This window comes from Symphalangus syndactylus, chromosome 12, assembly GCF_028878055.3.
Source record: "Symphalangus syndactylus isolate Jambi chromosome 12, NHGRI_mSymSyn1-v2.1_pri, whole genome shotgun sequence".
Taxonomy (NCBI): Eukaryota; Metazoa; Chordata; class Mammalia; order Primates; family Hylobatidae; genus Symphalangus; species Symphalangus syndactylus.
Genome location: NC_072441.2, coordinates 94,847,718 through 94,867,385, shown reverse-complemented (window position 1 = coordinate 94,867,385; position 19,668 = coordinate 94,847,718). Strand labels below are relative to the sequence as shown.

The 19,668-nt window shown below is 40.2% G+C and overlaps 1 protein-coding gene across 3 annotated transcripts in view; it reads left to right on the top strand.

Moving 5' to 3' along the window:
• Positions 1-19,668, top strand: part of TADA1 (transcriptional adaptor 1) — a 29,210-nt gene that overhangs the window by 1,268 nt on the left and 8,274 nt on the right. For 2 of the 3 annotated variants that reach the window (XR_010117433.1, XR_010117434.1), the window contains exons 2-9: positions 5,353-5,444; positions 5,702-5,767; positions 11,261-11,358; positions 12,770-12,979; positions 14,827-14,978; positions 16,882-17,044; positions 18,828-18,900; positions 18,996-19,109. Coding sequence is in view for 1 of the 3 variants with exons in the window: in XM_063625047.1 (XP_063481117.1) it covers positions 5,353-5,444; positions 5,702-5,767; positions 11,261-11,358; positions 12,770-12,979; positions 14,827-14,978; positions 16,882-17,044; positions 17,449-17,601 (934 nt within the window). In the remaining 2 variants the exon portion in view is untranslated. Of the gene's footprint in view, positions 1-5,352; positions 5,445-5,701; positions 5,768-11,260; positions 11,359-12,769; positions 12,980-14,826; positions 14,979-16,881; positions 17,045-17,448; positions 18,652-18,827; positions 18,901-18,995; positions 19,110-19,668 lie in introns of those variants that run through there. The other variant, XM_063625047.1, reaches the window with a different exon arrangement.

Below are 19,668 nucleotides of genomic sequence, written 5' to 3'. Positions count from 1 at the left end.
GGAAGCAAATGTAAACGTTTAAAATTATAGTGCCTGTGTTGTTGCTGGTAGATGGCTTCTCTGGTATTCTACACATTTGCATTACTCAATGGATGCATACTTTTAAATGATGTTGGTGGAGGAGCAATTTGGAAATACTTAATTTTTCCCCAATACTTTCTTTTCATCCTTCTCTGTTCTTTATTATTGCTGGATTGAAATTACTTAGCTTGGATGTCATACATGAATTTTGGAGTTTTTCTTTCATGTGAAATTTTGGGGTGGCAGAGTTGACAGCCTACTTTTCATCCTAACAAGATAATAATGGAAACTATAGAAGGATTAGAATTAAAATCTAAACTGTTATTTTAGCATAATTATTTAATTTTTTGGTGAACATTTATTTACGCCCAGAGATACGTATCACTTTTTTGGGGGGGGATTGGGGTCTTGCTCTGTGGCAGAGGCCGAAGTACAGTGGCCTGATCACACAGTTCACAGCAACCTTGATCTCCTGAGCTCAAGAGATCCTCCCCTGCTGTGAGCCTATAACTGGGACTGTAGGCACGCCCCACCAATCCTGGCTAAAGTTTTTTTTTTCAGAGACAAAGTCTTGCTGTGTTGCTAAGGCTGATCTCAAATCCTGGCCTCAAGCAATCCTCCCACATTGGCCTCCCGAAGTTCTGGGATTACAGGCATGAGCCACCACACCCGACTATAATGTTCCACCGAAAATTATCTTTCAATATTCATGTTCACTGTGCTTATTGAATTAAATATTCTTACTTATTTTAATAGGTAAAATTGACAGCTTTCACCCTAATTACTATAGCTTTTTACTTTTATAATACCGACTGATAAAATTTACCTTTTTTTTTTTTTTGAGATGGAGTCTTGCTCTGTCGTCCAGGCTGGAGCGCAGCGGCACGATCTCTGCTCACTGCAACCTCTGCCTCCTGGGTTCAAGCAATTCTCTGCCTCAGCCTCCTGAGTAGCTGGGATTACAGGCACCCACCACCACGCCCGGCTAATTTTTATATTTTTAGTAGAGATGGAGTTTCACCATCTTGGCCAGGCTGGTCTTGAACTCCTGACCTCGTGATCCACCTGCCTCGGCCTCCCAAAGTGCTGGGATTACCGACGTGAGCCACCGCGCCCAGCCAAAATTTACATTTTTAAGCACATAAGAGGCATTTCACTCTGTTCCATCTAGAATGCTTACAAATATTTGAAAGCGAACGTTTACATACCAAAATAAATCTGAAGGACCTGGCTTGTGTATGATTGCCTTTAACCCTGATTAGATGCAGTGGTGACCTCTGTCATGCCATACTCATCAGTTACAGGTTCAGGGCTGCCAAAAGTGTTTTTGAAGTTAGCATTCCTTATTTAGTTTTTAAAGGCCAAAGCCGACTGTCTGATGTTGGTCAAATACTGATGCCAAAGCTAAATTTGGTGCATCTGGAGTGTGAATCCCCACTAAAATGCAATTAAAAGAGATTTTTATGACAGAAACAGTTAATGGTACCGTATAGTTCTAAATTTGTTTTTCCATTCTCTCATTGTTCTTTTCCCTTCTTCTTAAAAAGTGCCTCTGGGTTAAATAGTCAGTAATACTGTTGTACTGTCCAGTCATTTCTCGTATTTCCTCCATGAGCAGTTTGCTTTGGTTTGCACAACCTATTTAAGTGTGGTCCTTGGTGGTAAGCAAAACATACATGGTTATGCATGGAGGCTGGATATGAGTTATTTGCTATTTATCCAGTGGTCTGAACAGCCTTCATGTCTGACTGGTTGGGTTATGTGCCTAAGCTGCTTCCGGGAAGACATGGGCTTTGCTAGGCAACTCACTTTGTATAGTAGCCAGTAGAATGCCATGTTCAAATAGGTGCCTGATTTCTTTTGAGGATTTGATCATATGTTATTTATTTATGCATTTATTTATTTATTTTGAGAGAGAGTCTCACTTTGTCACCTAGGCTGGAGTGCAGTGGTGCGATCTCGGCTCACTGCAGCCTCCACCTCGTGGGCTCAAGTGATTGTCCTGCATCAGCCTCCTGAGTAGCTGGGATTACAGGCACCCGCCACCATGTCCGACTAATTTTTGTATTTTTAGTAGAGACGGGGTTTCGCCATGTTGGCCAGGCTGGTCTTGAACTCCTGACCTCAAGTGATCCACACCCCCCTTGGCCTCCCAAAGTGCTGGGCTTACAAGCATAAGTCACCGCGTCCCGCCATGATCACGTTATTTAATATTCCTTAGGTATATCCAGTGCTTCGTAGTCTGACCCACTTACACTTCTACCCGTTGTTCTGACCTTCACAGGGATTGATTGACTTTGTTTTTGGTATTTGTCGTTAGTCTGTTTGTGTTGCTATAAAGGAATAGTTGAGGCTGGGTAATTTATAAAGAAGTTAATTTGGCTCACAGGTCTGCAGACTGTACCAAAAGCATGGCACCAGCATCTTCTGGTGAGGGCCTTAGGCGGCTTCACTCATGGTGGAAGGTGAAGGGAACCTGCATGTGCAGATCACTTTGTTTTTTTTTTTTTTTCTGGAGACAGAGTTTTGCTCTTGTTGCCCAGGCTGGAGTGCAATGGCACGATCTCGGCCCACTGCAACCTCTGCCTCCTGGGTTCAAGCGATTCTCCTGTCTCAGTCTCCCAAGTAGCTGGGATTACAGGTGCATTCCACCACACCTGGCTAATTTTTGTATTTTTAGTAGAGACGGGGTTTCGTCATATTGGTCAGGCTGGTCTCAAACTCCTGACCTCGGGTGATCTGCCTGCCTTGGCCTCCTAAAGTGCTGGGATTATAGGCATGAGCCACCGCGCCCGGCCTGCAGATCACTTTGTGAGAGGAAGCAAGAAATGGGGAAGGTGCCAGGCTCTTTTTTAACAACCAGCTCTTGGAGAATCTCTTGCAGGAACTCACAGAGTGAGCGAGGTCTCACTCATCACCACCAGGAAAGATAACACCAAGCCATTGGTGAGGAATCCTCTCCCCTAACCCAAACACCTCCCATTAGGCTCCACCTCCACCATTGAGGATTAAATGTCATCATGAGGTTTGGTCAAATATCCAAACTATAGCAGTATTGTTGAGGGAAACAGTCATTTGTCTGTGGCTATACAGTGAGTTAACACAGGGACCAGGATTGGAGAGCAAGTCTTTTAACTCTTGGTAGCTAGTTCTAGCTCTTTGGGCTAAAACTTTTGCCACTGGAGAAAATAGTTTGCGTTATTTTGATAGAGCTTCCTGGTAGAGCCTTGTTTTAGTTCTGGAACAAGTTCACTGATTCCAAATATACATTTGCTTCTTATAAAATACTGACATAGGACTTTTAAATAATAGAGTTTTTCTCCAGGTTACTATTTTTTGTTGTTGTTGTTGTTGGATAGAATGGGATAGGAAAAGACCTTTGTTTTTCTGTGGAGCTTTATTTTATTTCTTTCATTCCTGTCCTTTAAAAAAATGTATGAAAGTGTCCACTGTTGGAAAGTTACTGTTGACCTATTGACTAATGAATGTGCAGCTATCAAGTGGAAAGGGTACCAAGCTCTAGAGCTGCACGTGTTTTGTTGTTGAGTGAAATGGGCCTGAAAGATGGCAGTGTCTTGGGTTTTGGGCCACTTAAGACCCCATAAAAGCTATGGGTTTTCTCCTGAAAAACAACAACAACAACAACAAACATGAACCCAAAGCTTTGCATGCAACTACATATGACCATAGTCAATTACATATAGAGATACTAAGATGACTTGAAGCTAATCCACATACAGAGGGAGTCCTGCCATGGGCATTATATGGCAGTGAAAATATTAAATCATCCCGTTTAGAAATCTGATTTTTTTTTTCCTGTTAGGAACTCAAGTATTGAGTAATTTTTCATCCCATTCCATAAATAAGAAGCAGCTTCCTTAAGTACCAAAACAAGGGTTGTGGATGTGATGTGAAAAGTGACATATTTTACTCTGATTTCTAACACTGTCGTTAAAGTGTAAAAGGTTAAGTCATTTTTTTTCTACCAGTTATCAAGTAATTTTTATTATTAGGTGTTGATTTTCACTTTAAAAACTACCAAGTTTCTCATATCCCCAGGCATTTTCTTTGTGCTGAGATGTTTAGAAACCCATTTTTTTTTTCAGCCGGTTAGATTGAAAGTTGAGTTTATCTGAAGGGAAGGATGTCACCTAAAACAAATATAAATGACTACTCCCCTCTCCGTTAAACACACACACTTTAAAATATTAATCTTACATGCAGGATTCTGGGGAGTAGGTCTATAAGAAAGGTGACAGTGAGAAATAAGGGTATAGCTATAATAGTTTTGGGCTAAGTGAATCATGAGTCCAATTCTGTGACTACCTGCCAATTCCCTTTTATTTGTTTTGAGACAAGGTCTTGCTCTGTCACCCAGGCTGGAATGTAGTGGTGTGATCATGGCTCGCCGCAGCCCTGACCTCCTGGGCTCAATCAGTCCCTCTACTTCAACCTCCCAGGTAGCAGGGACTACAGGCATGCACCAACATGCACGGCTAAGTTTTGTATTTTTTGTAGAGAGGGGGTCCTGCCATGTTGCCCAGGCTAATCTTGAACTCCTGGGTTCAAGCAGTCTGCCTGCCTTGACCTCCCAAAGTGCTGGGATTACAGGTATGAGCCACCACACCGGCCAGTCCCCTTTTAGGGAGGATTTTCCTTTCTTTGTTGGTATTCTGATTCCTAGGTGTATTAGTTTGTTAGGGCTGCCATAATAACAAAGTACCGCAGACTGGTTCGCTTAAACAACAGAAATTTATTTTCTCACAGTTCTGAAGGTTGGAAGTCTGTGATCAAGATGTTGGCAGGAGGCCTCTCTCCTATAGATGACAGCCTTCTTGTTGTGTGTTCACATGGTTATTTGTTTGTGAATGTATCTGTTTACTAATTACCTCTTCTTATAAGGACCCCAATCATATTGGATTAGGGCCCACCCTAATGGCCTCATTTTAATTACTGTTTAAAGGCCCAATCTCCAAATACAGTCATATTCTGAAGTACTAGGGTTAAGGCTTTAACACAGGACTTTTGTGGGGGGACACAATTCAGCCCATAGAACCAGGGAATGCAAAATTTCCTTTCCTGAGAGTTGGAGCATGTATGCTGAACTTGGGGAAGAAGCAAAATGTGTTCATGCTGTAGCCTCAGCTACTCAGGAAGCTGAGGTGGGAGGGTAGCTTAAAGCCAGAAGTTCAGAGCTCTGATTGTTCCCCTGCACTCCAGCCTGAGTGACAGAATAAAAAACCCTGTCTCTTTAAAAAAACAAAACAAACAAACAGAAAAAACTAGAAGCAGCCAAATTTGTGGTTCTTAGTATTGTTTCTGCCTCTGCAGATACTGGGCTAACCTAAAGCTGTGGTTCAAGCAGAAGATCAGCAAAGAGGAGTTTGACCTTGAAGCTCATAGACTTCTCACACAGGATAACGGTAAAATAATTATCTGCGGAGTTGTTTTACTATTCTATAGTTTTCCTAGATTTGTAGTAAAGTCTTTTCCCTTTTTAAAAAGTAAAATTTTGGTTTTGTGGTGTATAAGGTTATCTTAATAATGTGGATATTTAAAATTAAGTATAAAGCATGGCAGAATAGGGGATATCCAAAATCTTGAGAAGCTAGACCAAAGTTATGATTTCCTTATGTTGAAAATGTTTTGAATTTGATTGTCACTATCTTTCCTTTTTCAGTCCATTCTCACAATGATTTCCTCCTGGCCATTCTCACGCGTTGTCAGATTTTGGTTTCTACACCAGGTAAGGGAGTGGAAATACTTCCAGTGTGTTTAAGTCAGCAAAGCACTAGACTTTAGCTTTCTCTAATAGACACAGCTAGTGTTTGTAAAGCAGATGTTTTTGAACTGCTCAGAAGAGAAGTTTTATTAGGTAGATACAAATTCTTTTACAGAATCTTTTTTTTTTTTAAAGCAAAAACTCTTTAAGAAAAAGGTATGATTTCTCATGTTCAATTTTTGGCATACATTTTAATTCTTTCCAGTGGAACCCAAACCTCCTGAACCCCTTTCAGTGTCATCCAAAGCTTGAATTTCTATTTCTGGAGAAAAAGTCTGTTCACAAATTAGCTATGCAATTTGATCACAATTTTTGACACCAAACTTTTCTTTGCCAAAATTGAATAGTACAACACCAACATTTCCTCTATAATCTTCATCTTATGATGCCAGCTCCTACATCAGTAAAGTGTTTTTCAGCCAAGCCAGATGTGGGACTACTCTTTTCTAACACCCAGAAGGAAGGACTATCTGAATGTTCGTTTTCACAAGCGCTTTCTCCCTGGGTGGTATTGTGTAATCTTAGGCATGTCCAAGTCCTAGCCCCCGTGGACCCCTGGGTCCGGGCGTGTTATGCTGGGAGAGCTGGGCAAGGCTGCTCTGTGTGCCACCCTCCCTCACAGGCCAGTTTGCTAAATGGGGGAAATGGTGGTGTCCCTCAGAATGGGGCTTGAGAAAGCCAGAAGGCAAGCGAGGAGGTAGCCCAGGAACAGGAGGGCGCAGGGTGAGCACCGCAGCAGGGACTGCCCAAATCTACGGAGCCTTGTAAAGCAGGCTATGTCCCTGTGCTTATATTACCTTTTGATATTGACTCCCCACTAGCTACATTTTAGATTACTTAAGTAAATGAGAAGTGAGGAAGAGGGTGGGAGGTCAGGATGAAGAAGGTAAGGGGGATGAAGACAGGGCAGCTGGTGTTAGGTGTCCTGTACCTAAGGGATAGCTAACTTGAAAGGTGTCCGTAGCAGGGAGGTGGGGGAACCCAGCATATGTTGGGAACCTGGACTTCCACTATGTTCTTAGGTAAAATAGCACCTGAAAGGTCAAGCTTCAGCACCTGTGTTTGGCAGATTATTGATAGAGAACAAGAGGTAGGGGATAGTAGCATGTTGAGGGAGTAGGTGGAAACGAAACCTGTCACTTTAACCTGAAGAGAAGATTAAGCTATAAGTCACCTCTTTCAACCATCTTATTTTAATCAAAAACAAGTAATTAAATACATTGAAAATTTTCCTCATGATAAAAGTCATCCTGGATTTTTAAAAAAAAATTAGGCCAAATGATTTATTCAGTAGTTTTTATGTTTCTAAATTGCAGTTTATCTCTATTCATAAGACTACGAAAGTTACCACTACAATTGTGCTTACCAATTCCCGTTGTAGATTAAATTGAAAATTTTTAAGGGCTTAGGATGATTCTGATGATCATATGTCGAAAGCTCATGTTTTATATATAAATGGCTGGTATTTTTTGTCCTCTCTCTCTGTTTACTTCTACTGTATGATAAAGAACTCACAGCCAGGGCATGATGGCTCACGCCTGTACTCCCAGCACTTTGGGAGGCCGAGGCGGGCGGATTACTTGAGGTCAGGAGTTCAAGACCAGCCTGGCCAACATGGTGAAACCCCTACTCTACTGATAATACAAAAAAGAAAATTAGCCAGGCGTGGTGGTGCACATCTGTAGTCCCAGCTACTCAGGAGGCTGAGGCACGAGAATCGCTTGAACCTGGGAGGTAGAGGTTACAGTGAGCAGAGGTTGTGCCACGGCACTTCAGCCTGGGCGACAGAGTGAAACTGTTTTTTTTTTTTTTTTTTTTAAAGAATTCACATAAGATCTCCTAACACCTCGTTCTTTGACCCTCAAAGAAGTCGTTGTTAATGTGTAGTAAACTGTGAGCACTTGCTCGTGGGGTTGTCTTAGAGAACAGTGACTGCCTCCCTCCCCTCACCACACTCATCACCACACATTCTTACACCGTGTCAGATTTTTGATGTGCTATTTAATTTATATACAAGTAGACTTTAGCCATTCCTTTTTTATGTCAAAAGTTAAATCATAATCTATTTTGTTGTATAAAATTTAATTTGATCAGTAAAGCCAGTATTGTGAGGATTACATCTTACTTTTTAGGGAAGCATATTGTAAATTGCCACATATGCCAAAGATAAATGGAGTGATCAGAAATAAAAACCCTGGTTGATAAGAGTCAAGAGACTTAGGTTCAAGTGTAGGTTTTGCCACTAGCTTACATAATACAGTTACTTGGGCTTTCAAATTTATAAAATAAGCACAGCAATATCTACCCCGTAGGATTGTGAAAAAACAGATGAAAGAACTTATAAAAATAAAAAATGCCAGTCAGACACGGTGGCTCAAGCCTGTAATCCCAGCGCTTTGGGAGGCCAAGGTGGGTGGATCACCTGAGGTCAGGGGTTCAAGACCAGCCTGGCCAACATGGTGAAACCATGTCTCTACTAAAAGTACAAAAATTATCCAGGCGTGGTGGCAGGCATCTATAATCCCAGGTACTAGGGAGGCTGAGGCAGGAGAATCGCTTGAACCTGAGAGGCGGAGGTTGCAGTGAGCTGAGATTGTGCCACTGCACTCCAGCCTGGGTGACACACTAATACCCTGTCTCAAAAAAAAAAAAAAAAAAAATTGCCAAACAAATGTTGAAGTGGTATTCATAAGTACAAGTGACTGATTTTAATTAGATAAAAACCTTTGATATTCTGAATGGTTGTTGATAGTTATTTTAAAGTAAATGAAGAAGCATTTGGATTTTGAGAATGTATTCTTCCATTGAGCACCCCAAACTTCTCAAAATGAAATTAATATTTGTTAGCAACAAAGAGAAGATTTCTATTAAAAGTAAAATATAGTTCTTTGTACCTCACAATTTTGGATGCGTTTTCTAGTTTTCTAAGCTAGGCAGGAAAGATGATATTAATAATAATATTTGTGGAGCACAGCACACTAGACACTTTATATGCATTATTTTTAATCCTCACAACAATTCTGCAGGGTAGGTATTAGCCTGTTTTTATAGATAAGGAAACAAACTTCAGAGAAGAGAAAACAAAACAAAAGAAAAAACTTGCCTTAGGCCTTATCCAGCTAGTATTTGGATGTGTTGGATCAAAACTGAAATCTAAGTGCCACTAAAAAGCCTTCCCTTTTGTCAGGGTTAGGCCTTACCATGCTTTGCTTGGCCACACAGCAGCAGCTGGTAAGCTCTGAGTTTGCAGGCCTGCTCCTTTGCATCATCATATGCATGTCCAGCCTACTTTCCTGTCATCACTTAGCGTCGTTTCATTTATCAGGAAGGGATTTCTTGGGAAAATCATCTAAGATTGGTTGACCTTATCAAGTGAGATCTGTGCATGCCAAAGATAGGAACCTGACTTCCCAAACAGTTCTTTTTAAACTGAGGAATCTGGAATATTTTTTTTTTCAAAGTGTTAAAAACGTTTCTTTCCAAAAATATCAAAATTGTAGGAACATTTTACTATGATTATGGGTGATATTTTTCTTTCTTAAAAAATTTTTTGAGTTTTCTTTTTTTTTTGAGGCGGAGTCTCGCTCTCTCGCCCAGGCTGGAGTGCAGTGGTGCTTTCTCGGCTCACTGCAAGCTCCGCCTCCCAGGTTCATGCCATTCTCCTGCCTCAGCCTCCCGAGTAGCTGGGACTACAGGTGCCCACCACCACGCCCGGCTAATTTTTTTTTTTTGTATTTTTAGTAGAGACGGGGTTTCACCGTGTTAGCCAGTATGGTCTCGATCTCCTGACCTCGTGATCTGCCCGCCTCGGTCTCCCAAAGTGTCGGGATTACAGGCTTGAGCCACCACACCCGGCCTTGAGTTTTCTTTTTAAGTGTACTATAGTGAGGTTGTATTACTTTTTTTTTTTTTTAACATTAAACAATATATGTTCATCGTTAAAAAAATATCAATAGCACAGAAGGTTTTATGATAAAAGCTTGTTCCCACCCCTAGACCTATTCCCAAAGGCAACTACTTTTTGTTTTTTGTTCTTCTGGTGGGACCTCTTTAGCCGTTATAGTTGCTTAAATCTGTTTCTGGATTTACTGATTTTAACATCTCTGTCTTATTGCTCTGTGTTTGAGATTTCCTGAACTGCTTGGGCCTTTCTGTTGAATGCATTCTTTAATTCAGCAATTTTAGTAGCATCTTGTTTCATGGATAAACATGTTCTGAAAGTTTTCTGTGGATACCTGTTGGAAATTTATCAGAATTCTTTTGCATTTCCTGTCTAGGACCTCTTTTTTTTTTTTTTTTTAAGCTTGCTCTTTCTTGTCATGTGAAAGAATATTGTCAAATATCTGGTGATTAATTGTTGTCCTTTTCATGTTTAAGAATGAAGCATAAAACTGCCTAGAGACTTTGCTTTAGAGTAAGCTGACAGGAAGGCTACTGTAAAACTGGGGGTCTCCCAAGTTCCCATATGCAGAGAGCTTTGCTGTAGGGTACCAACATCCATACCAACTACCTTAGTAAATCCCAGAAATTGTGTTCGGTTTAACTAGAGAAGAGTCCTTATTCCCTCCCCACCTTCCTTCTAACCCCCTGCCCCAGCTATTATAAATACCCTGCTCTGTGTCATTCTGTGCATGGGAATGAGCCTTCATGGGCCCGTGACCTGCATTGCACAGAAGGGCCCTGCACTTGGTTTGTACCATCATTATCTTGAAATTCTTAATTTTTGAACACGAGGCTCAGCACTTTGATTTTGTACTGAACCCACTTTTGGGGGTGAGTGAATGGGTTTGTGTGGATGATTTAAGGATATAGACATTCCATTAATTTTGTTTTTAGCCTTACAGATCCCTCCTGGTTTCCACTCACTCACATTCTCCCAATCCGGGTTGTGGGTTTCTTCCAGGCAGGTTGACGTGCTTCTGCCTCACTTGCCACCTTCCTTGCCTAGCCTAGGTTACAGCTTCCATGGGTCTGCTTCACGAGTCTGCACCCTTTTAGTCCATCCTAGAAATTTATTGACATCTCATCGTGTCTGCCACTCATTTTCCTTTTTAATCTCTGTTGTGCAAGTGTGCCATTTACCTTCCTTACTTTCATATTTTGTAGCATCTTGGGAGAGGAGATAAATACATGTGCTCAGTTCATCATCTTAGACCAGCAAATTCTGTCCTGCATCTATAATAATACTACTGCTAATAAACAAAACACCCAATAAACATTAATTGAAAATATAAAAAAATTTGTCTTCCTAAAAAAAGTTGCAGCTAGGAAAAAAATGCGATTTGAGAGGATCGATAATTTTATTTAGAGAAGTAGAAAGAGAAGGTTTTGATTTAAGCATTCATTAGTTATTTGCATTTCATGAGCATTCCATGCTTTTTACCCCAAATGAAAACAAACTTAGCAGCTATCAGTTGTCATTATTTTTACTTATGGTTATATATTTCTGTCTCCTAGACGGTGCTGGATCTTTGCCCTGGCCGGGTGGTTCCGCAGCAAAACCTGGGAAACCCAAGGGAAAGAAAAAGCTTTCTTCTGTTCGTCAGAAATTTGATGTAGGTTGTTCTTTAATACATCTCGATAATGACTGATTGAAGTACTGGCATGTTGGGACTAGCTTTAGTTTTTAAATGAATATTAAAATACTGGTAGTAGAGTTGAAAAAAAGGGAGTATGATTTGGGAAGAAAAGGGTTTCAAGGATTGTGAGTTCTAGGTGTCTGAATTTTTATAGTTCTTGTTTGTTACTGCTTAAATATTAATGTTATCATTAGTACCTAATGATTTTTCAGTTATTCAAAACAATGCCTTTGTCTCTCCTGTTAAGTATTTTTCTTGAATGAATAATGTTTCTTGGATGAAGACATCTGTCTCAAGGGCTCAGGCAGCCTGGAGGCCTTTGATGGGATCCTGGTGATGCCCCGCTGGGCCCTGAGCCTTTTGAGGACTATTAGAGATGTCATGAAGGCATTTGGCTATAAAATTTGTAAGCATTTTAAGACAAATTGCTTTTTTCAGTGTATATTTAGGGAAAAAAAGCTTCCCCAAAGTAACCCTTTTATAGGTTTATGGAGTATTGATAGCTTTATTGATTAACATCAATAAACATTTATTTTCACCTTGACTATATGCTTTATATCAGTAAGAATGTAGAGGCCTTTGGGATCTCTAGAGAGAGATGTCTGATTTAAAAAGACATGTTCAATACAAAGTAGTTTTGTACTTGGAAAATGGAAAAATAACTGCGTTGTTTTCATAATATCAATTTCAAACAGGGACAAACCATCTTCACTACAAAATCTTTTATATTAGCCTTAAGCAAAAGCTACCGGGGCATAACTCCCAGTGGTGATGGAGAATATGAATGGGCTATCAGAATCTCCCTGGGGAAGGCTGAGATTTTTATGAATGAAAAAGACTGAGAAAAATAGTCATGACTGTATCTTAGGTTCTGTGTTGAGAATTCTAAGTAGAAAATAACAGCAATTAAATAGTTACACTACATAGCATTATCTTGGAATATTTGTTACTAGATCTGCCATATTGGTTAGCTAGGCTTTTTAAGATTTAATTGAATCATTCATTATATATTTATACTTTTAGAACCTACTTACCGTTAGATTTAAAATGCTCTGACTTGTTTGAATATAGTTCAATACTTCTCCTTCTCCCTCAGTTATTTTTAACACAGTGCCATACATTCTGTGATCATCAAGGTATTAATTGAATAGAATAAACTACTACGCAAACTACCATTATTCCCCTTAATCCATGTCTTCATTATTACCTTGTATTGGATGTGAATCTGTGATTATTTGTGCATGAATTAACTCTTTTTTTCCTTAACCCCTGTGGTATAGTTTTGGTGGCATTAATTTGTAGGATCTCAACTTCAGTACAGGAGTTTACTTTTGTGTCTTGTTTGCCACTGTAATGAGTAATTTTAAAAAGTTTTTCTTACTCATAGCATAGATTCCAGCCTCAAAATCCTCTCTCAGGAGCCCAGCAATTTGTGGCAAAGGATCCCCAAGATGATGACGACTTGAAACTTTGTTCCCACACAATGATGCTTCCCACTCGAGGCCAGCTTGAAGGGAGAATGATAGTGACTGCTTATGAGCATGGGCTGGACAATGTCACCGAGGAAGCTGTTTCAGCTGTTGTCTATGCTGTGGAGGTTGGTTTGCTGTTGGGAGAAATAATCTTACAGGTTGAATGTGATAGGCTTGTGTGTTGTTTAAAGTCGGTATTGCAAGAAAAGAATCCAAATGTCACTCTGATTTCACAGAATTGTCATTGTTGAAGTTGTTTTCTGTTTTTTTTTTTGAGACAGCATCACTTTGTCTCCCAGGCTGGAGTGCAGTGGCATGATCATGGCTTACTGCAACCTGGAAATCCTGGGCTCAAGTGATCCTCCTGCCTCAGCCTCTCACGAGCTGGGAGTATAGACGTGCGCCACCATACTCAGCTAATTTTTAAAAAAATTTTTGTAGGTATGGGGGTCTCTCTCTGTTGCCTAGCTGGTCTCGAATTCATGGGCTCAAGTGATCTTCCTGCCTTGGCCTCCCAAAGTGCTGGGATTTACATGTGTGAGCCATAGCACCTGGCTAAAAGTTGTTTTCTTTTAAGAGGAGAAACTCATTATAATCCAAATAATTGTCTTCAGTTAATAGACTAAGCTTTTCAGAAAGGTTATTTATGGCATAACTCTTCTGGTTGATCTGATGTTTTGTCAACAGGGGAACAGTTTTTAAGGAAAGAAATGAAATTGAGAATCCTAAAGATTAAAGTCACTTGTTTTTGCTGTGGTACAGCACTGAAGAGTATTAGTCTTGGCATCTGAACAGCAGGTTTCTTGTCTCTGCACATGATTTCATTTGTCCATTCATTTTATTCATTTAGTTACTTGACAAAACTAGTTTGATGGGGTCTATAATGCACGGGTACAGTCAGGCGACATTGGATTTTCAATTCTCTGAGTCCTGTTTTCTTCATCTGTACCTCAAAAATAATAACAGTTGTCCCATGAAGTTATAAACATTAAATGAATTCTGCGTGCAAACCAATTTAAATAGTACAATAATGTCTTGATATAAGTGTATTTTCCTTGGTATAACTGAAACACCCTGCCTGATGCTGGCTCCCCTACTAATAATGGTAGCCTGGGATGAGTTCTGTCACTCTATTTTCACAGGCTTCCTCAACCTTTTCTTATATACTTGGCTCTCATGAAAGTGAAGAGAAATCAAGTACCTAATTTATTTTGTGTTTATTTCCTATATATCTGTTGTTTATGTGGCTTTTGAGAGAGCCAAGGTTCTTTTCACGCAAGGATTTTGGTTCCAATGATACCAGATCTTAAAACTTTTTGTCCTATTTTAAACAAAGTTTCAACATAGTTTGTCTCTTTTTAAAAAGTCATTTTTGCTCATGCCTGTAATCCCAGCACTTTGGGAGGCTGAGGTGGGCAGGTCACCTGAGGTCAGGAGTTCGAGACCGGCCTGGCCAACATGGTGAAACCTCGCCTCTACTAAAAATACAAAAATTAGCCGGGCTTGGTGGTGGGCACCTGTAATCCCAACTACTTGGGAGGCTGAGGCAGGAGAATTGCTTGAACCTGGGAGGCGGAGGTTGCAGTGAGCTGAGATCGTGCTATTGCACTCCAGCCTGGGCAATAGAGCAAGAATCCATCTAAAAAAAAAGGCATTTTTGTGTACTTCTTTTAAAGCCATCTAAAACTCAATTTAGAGATGTAAAGACTTTTCAAATTTCATGTATAGCAAGCCTGTCTTAAAGAGAACTATTAATACATGAAAATAAGCATGTCCCCCTCTTTCCCATACCCTCCTACTCCTTTGGTGTGGCTCCGTGGCTCTTCATGTGAACATTCATTTGGTTCTAGCATATACTAACCTATTCTGTATCTCCATCTAAATGCTAATAAGTGTTTTTTTGGTCAATGGAAGTTTTATGATTTGCTTTTAAAGAGGATATCATGCTATTTTTCTTTTCTTATTTTTACAGAATCACCTTAAAGATATACTGACGTCAGTTGTGTCAAGAAGGAAAGCTTATCGGTTACGAGATGGTCATTTTAAATATGCCTTTGGCAGTAACGTGACCCCGCAGCCATACCTGAAGAATAGTGTAGTAGCTTACAACAACTTAATAGAAAGGTAAATGAAGTTTCTTGTGATTTTGTTCCATCTTTTGCTAGTAGTTTATACTCCTCTTATGTAATAGACCATTGTTAAATAATTGATTGTTTTCATAGGTTTAAAGTACCTTTAATAGGAGTACAATTTTATTTTTTAAAGTCCTATACTTGCCTGAGATCTAGTGAATTATTTTGGTACCCTTTTTATGAGAAGTGAAGTTGCAGAGTTTGGCTGCTGCATGCGGGTTTAATGTGCTTGTATCCCCGCGCCGACTTTCTTAGGTGCAATGGAGTAGTGCATAGGCGGTGCATCCTGAGGGCTCCTGTGGGGCATCACCTGCCCAGTGGGGACGTGAGCCTGCTTTCATTTAGAGGCAGGGCCTGTGATTGTTGGGTCACAGCTGGGTGTCTTGGTGGTGGGAGGAGGAGGAGTGGTAGATGTTTCTCCAGGCCCTCATCTGGTTCTTGTAGGCATAGCTCAAGTTAGTGGCCTGTGCCTGGTGTCATCACTTGCTTTTGGCCTCCTGCTGTGCAGACATGGTCTCTCAGCTCACCTCTGGGATTCCTGTGTCCTCTTCCCATTGAGGGCTTCAGGGTGTCTCTATGTTCTGAGTCACCCCTTTATGAAACAACCTAGATTACCTTCATCCCTGTGTTGTCTTTCTTATGCTTCCATCTCCCTTTGTCCTCCACTTCCCCCAAAGGGAATTTAGTCTGAATTTTAAGCCTTTGGGAAAAGAAAAAAAAAAACAGTAATGTAATTTTCTGTATGGTTACTGAAGTGACTTGAATTTCTTGTGATTTGCTGGACTTTGCATATCTGGTTCGTTTGGGAGAAGAGAGGTAAAGAGATAACTGGGACTTGCAAGTTCAGAGAAAAAAGTATGTATGACTGGGAAGGGTGGCAGGGTGATTGGTGAAGTAACAGGAAGGGAAGGCAGGAGGTGTAGGTGGGAAAGCTAAGAGAGCTGGATAGAGAGAGTGTTGATACCACATGTGGGAGTTTGTGCCAGTGCCCATTTCATGACTCTGAAGACCTTTACAGGGGTCATGGGCCTATTTTAACCCATCTTAAACTGGTTTCACTGTTTAGATTGCCATATGTGGTGATTTATTGTCTGAATCACATTCAGGCCTGTCTGTTTGGGATCATTCTTCTCTAGAAAAAAACAAATCCCCAAAAGTGGCTTCTTGTAGTGGGTGATGCTGGGAGCAGCGTCTGGCCCTGGCGGGACTCCCAAGCCCTCTTTGCCCTGCTGGCCAGTCTCTGAGGGCTTTTGCCTTTCTATTGGCCACTTGTTACTGTAACAGGGCTGCTTTTGTCTGATGCTTCAGTCCCACGCTGACGTTCCACTGTGCCTTCCTCTGAGTTACTGCTTTACTCTTTTGTTTTACCTCTAGATATGTCCTCAGCATTGTGTATACCTCCTACTGGGTTATGAAGTAAAAACTATGTCTGACTTCTCAGTTTGTATCTAGCGCTATTTTGGGAAATTGGCAGGTTCTGGATTAATTTTCCCCACTCACCATTTTTGCCTGTTGCTTCTGTGCTATGTCTTCTTTTCTTCTCATTTATTTTAGAACCAGTTGTCTCCAGTACCATTCACCTCCCTCTTTACGTTATTTGTTTTGAATGTTATATTCCTGTAGTTAGGTCTATTAGTTTTTTCAACTGGAAGTTCAGTGTCCTGAGCTAGGTAAGTATTTTAACATTGTAGAAGAAGGAGGGTAAATATAGTTGTATTATGTTTTATTTCCAGCCTTTAAAAATTAAAATTACAGACTATTCATGTCTACAGGAGTAGACATTGAATGGATTTCTAATCCAATTAAAGATTTTTTAAATAAGATTCTAGCAGGCCACTCCTGTCCTTGCTCAGTTATCTCCATGCTGGGACTATTTCTGAAATTTTTATTTTCAGCCCTCCAGCTTTTACTGCTCCCTGTGCTGGTCAGAATCCAGCTTCTCACCCACCCCCTGATGATGCTGAGCAGCAGGCTGCACTCCTGCTGGCGTGCTCTGGAGACACTCTACCTGCATCTTTGCCTCCGGTGAACATGTACGACCTTTTTGAAGCTTTGCAGGTAAGTCTTGGCTCCTTAAACTTTACCTAGATTTATGGGTAGGTTAAGAGATTCTTTAAGTCTACAAAGGTATTCACTGGGTTTTTCCACTTCTTGGCTTCGTGTTTTTCAGTTTTGTCTGTTATAAAAGCCATTATTAATACTAGCCTCATTTTTCAAATCCTGAGCCCATCTTCTATCTCCCCAATAAAGAAAGAAAAGAAAAAAAATCCCTTGTTCTCCTATTCCTGTTTCAGAAGCTTGTTATTTCCTTATTTTATTGTTATGTAATTGGTGATTCATTTTATTGTCTGACTGAAAGTTTATAGGTGGTGTGTATATTTTGTTGATGTAAACCCTTTTATATGTCAGAAAAATAAGTCTACTGAAGTATAATTGGACACACGTTAATTTTTTAATCCCAGGTGCACAGGGAAGTCATCCCTACACATACTGTCTATGCCCTTAACATTGAAAGGATCATCACGAAACTCTGGCATCCAAATCATGAAGAGCTGCAGCAAGACAAAGTTCACCGCCAGCGCTTGGCAGCCAAGGAGGGGCTTTTGCTGTGCTAAATTAGGATTTGAGGGTGTGGGACCCTCACCAAATTCATTGATTACTGAAAATTGAATGTTTTTTGGGTCCACATTTCAAGGCTGAAGTGTATAGTGTATATATAACCTTTCCTATGGAAATGTGACATTGAGTACATTTTGTGTTGCTATTGTGAAGCCATTAATATAAATCTTTGGTAATGACCCATCTCTGTATATATGTGTTCCCAGTTGTGGGAGCAGGCACTAATGAAATCCTGTGCCTGGAGTGGAGATATTTAGGTACCTGAGGCTTAGTGTCCTGTGGTCTGCATGTAAGACAGATGACATCCGAGAACAAAGAAGCTGTTGTAACTTAATCCCCCGATCAGCAGGATATCTGTGTGTTCAGTGACATCATACATTCTGTATCTAGAAGTCCAAAATTTCTGCCTTTCTCCTAAAGAATGTGTTCTTGCATTTTGGTTGAAATAACCTACACAGTGTTAAAAATCAGATACCTCCTTTAGTGACCAGTTGAAATTTTAATAGCGATAGGTAGCCCCTGAGAAATTTATCACTATAACTCCACAGGAAATATGACTTGGAAGTGCTCTGTGTACTAAACAAAATAAAGCCCCTCTTTGCATTTAAAACCAAAGTCAAAACAAAACTCATGTAATGCAATTAATTAACTTTGTCTTCCCATGACTCGTTTTGTTAAATATGCCCAAAAACTTAGATTGGCGGTTTCTTCAGTTAATTATTCCTATAGAATGTATTTTAAGAAATCTATACAAATTGGATATATGCTTGGTAATTCCCAGTTTCTAGGAGGTACCTGTTTCTACCGTTTCAAGTGATAAAGTGAAAATAATTTACATTCGATAGCGTTACTGATAACAACCTACTTTTTTTAAAGAGATATGTTGCTTTTCACTTAAGGGATAGTGTTGATAGATAAATTAGAATGTATAGATAGGTTTGTGAAAGTCTAATGACTGTATAGATATGTATATATGGTTCACATATCTGGATCTGTGTATTTGATTTTGTACTTTAAATGTGACAAATAAACCTTTTGGGAGAAAACTTTGTTGTTTATTAAACATTATAAGGAATACTGCCTTCTACAGAAATATGAAAATTGCCTGCTTTATGAGGGCTTGGCAGAGACTTCTCAAAATAATGTACTAGATGAGAAAGATTAAAAAGCAGATTCCAATTAAGGTATGTCATTTCTTTTTTTTTTTTTCTTTTTGAGATAGGGTCTCACTGTCACCCCAGCTGGAGTGTTGTGGTGTGATCATGGCTCACTGCAGACTGGACCTCTGGGCTCAGGTGATTCTCCCATCGCAATCTCCTAAGTAGCTGGGACTACAAATTCACACCACCATGCCCGCCTAATTTAAAATTTTTTTTTTTTTTTTGTAAAGACACGGTTTTACCATGTTGCCCAGTCTGGTAATGAACTCCTGAGCTCAAGCCATCTGCCCACCTTGGCCTCCCAGAGGTTAGGATTACAGACCTGAACTACTGCACCTGGCCAGGTATGTAATTTCTTATGTATAGATTAAGACTTCTTAAAAATAAATTCAATAGCTTAGTTTCAGTTCTTGGCACAAGCCATTAGTTTTAGGTGAGAAACTACGTAAGAATTTTTAGGGCTTGGAAGAATTTGAACTGATACTCGAATATAGTTTTGGTTTGGACTACTCATATACCTGGGCCTTAATGCTGCCTAGGGAATATGTGTGAAATTTCATAGTTCCATAGATGGAGAGGCAGCCAGGAGCCTTGACTGTATCCTGCTGTCCATTGCAATGTCAGGTTCCATAGGCTGTATGGCTGTATGTACAGCACAGAGGAAACTGCAAACAGGAAAACTTCTCACTACTCTCTAGGACATGGCCTGAATTCCTAGTCACCTACCCACCTGGTGGGACCATAGAATGCTGGAAGACTCCCTTTGCCTCATGTATTTCAGGTCTACACTCTACTATCTGCTCTCCATGCCAATTTTCCTATGAAATCATTTTCTAAAGAGAGGAGATGGGGTGAAGTGCAGGGCAGTAAGGTAGAAACAGTAATACTTAGCATTTTCACAAG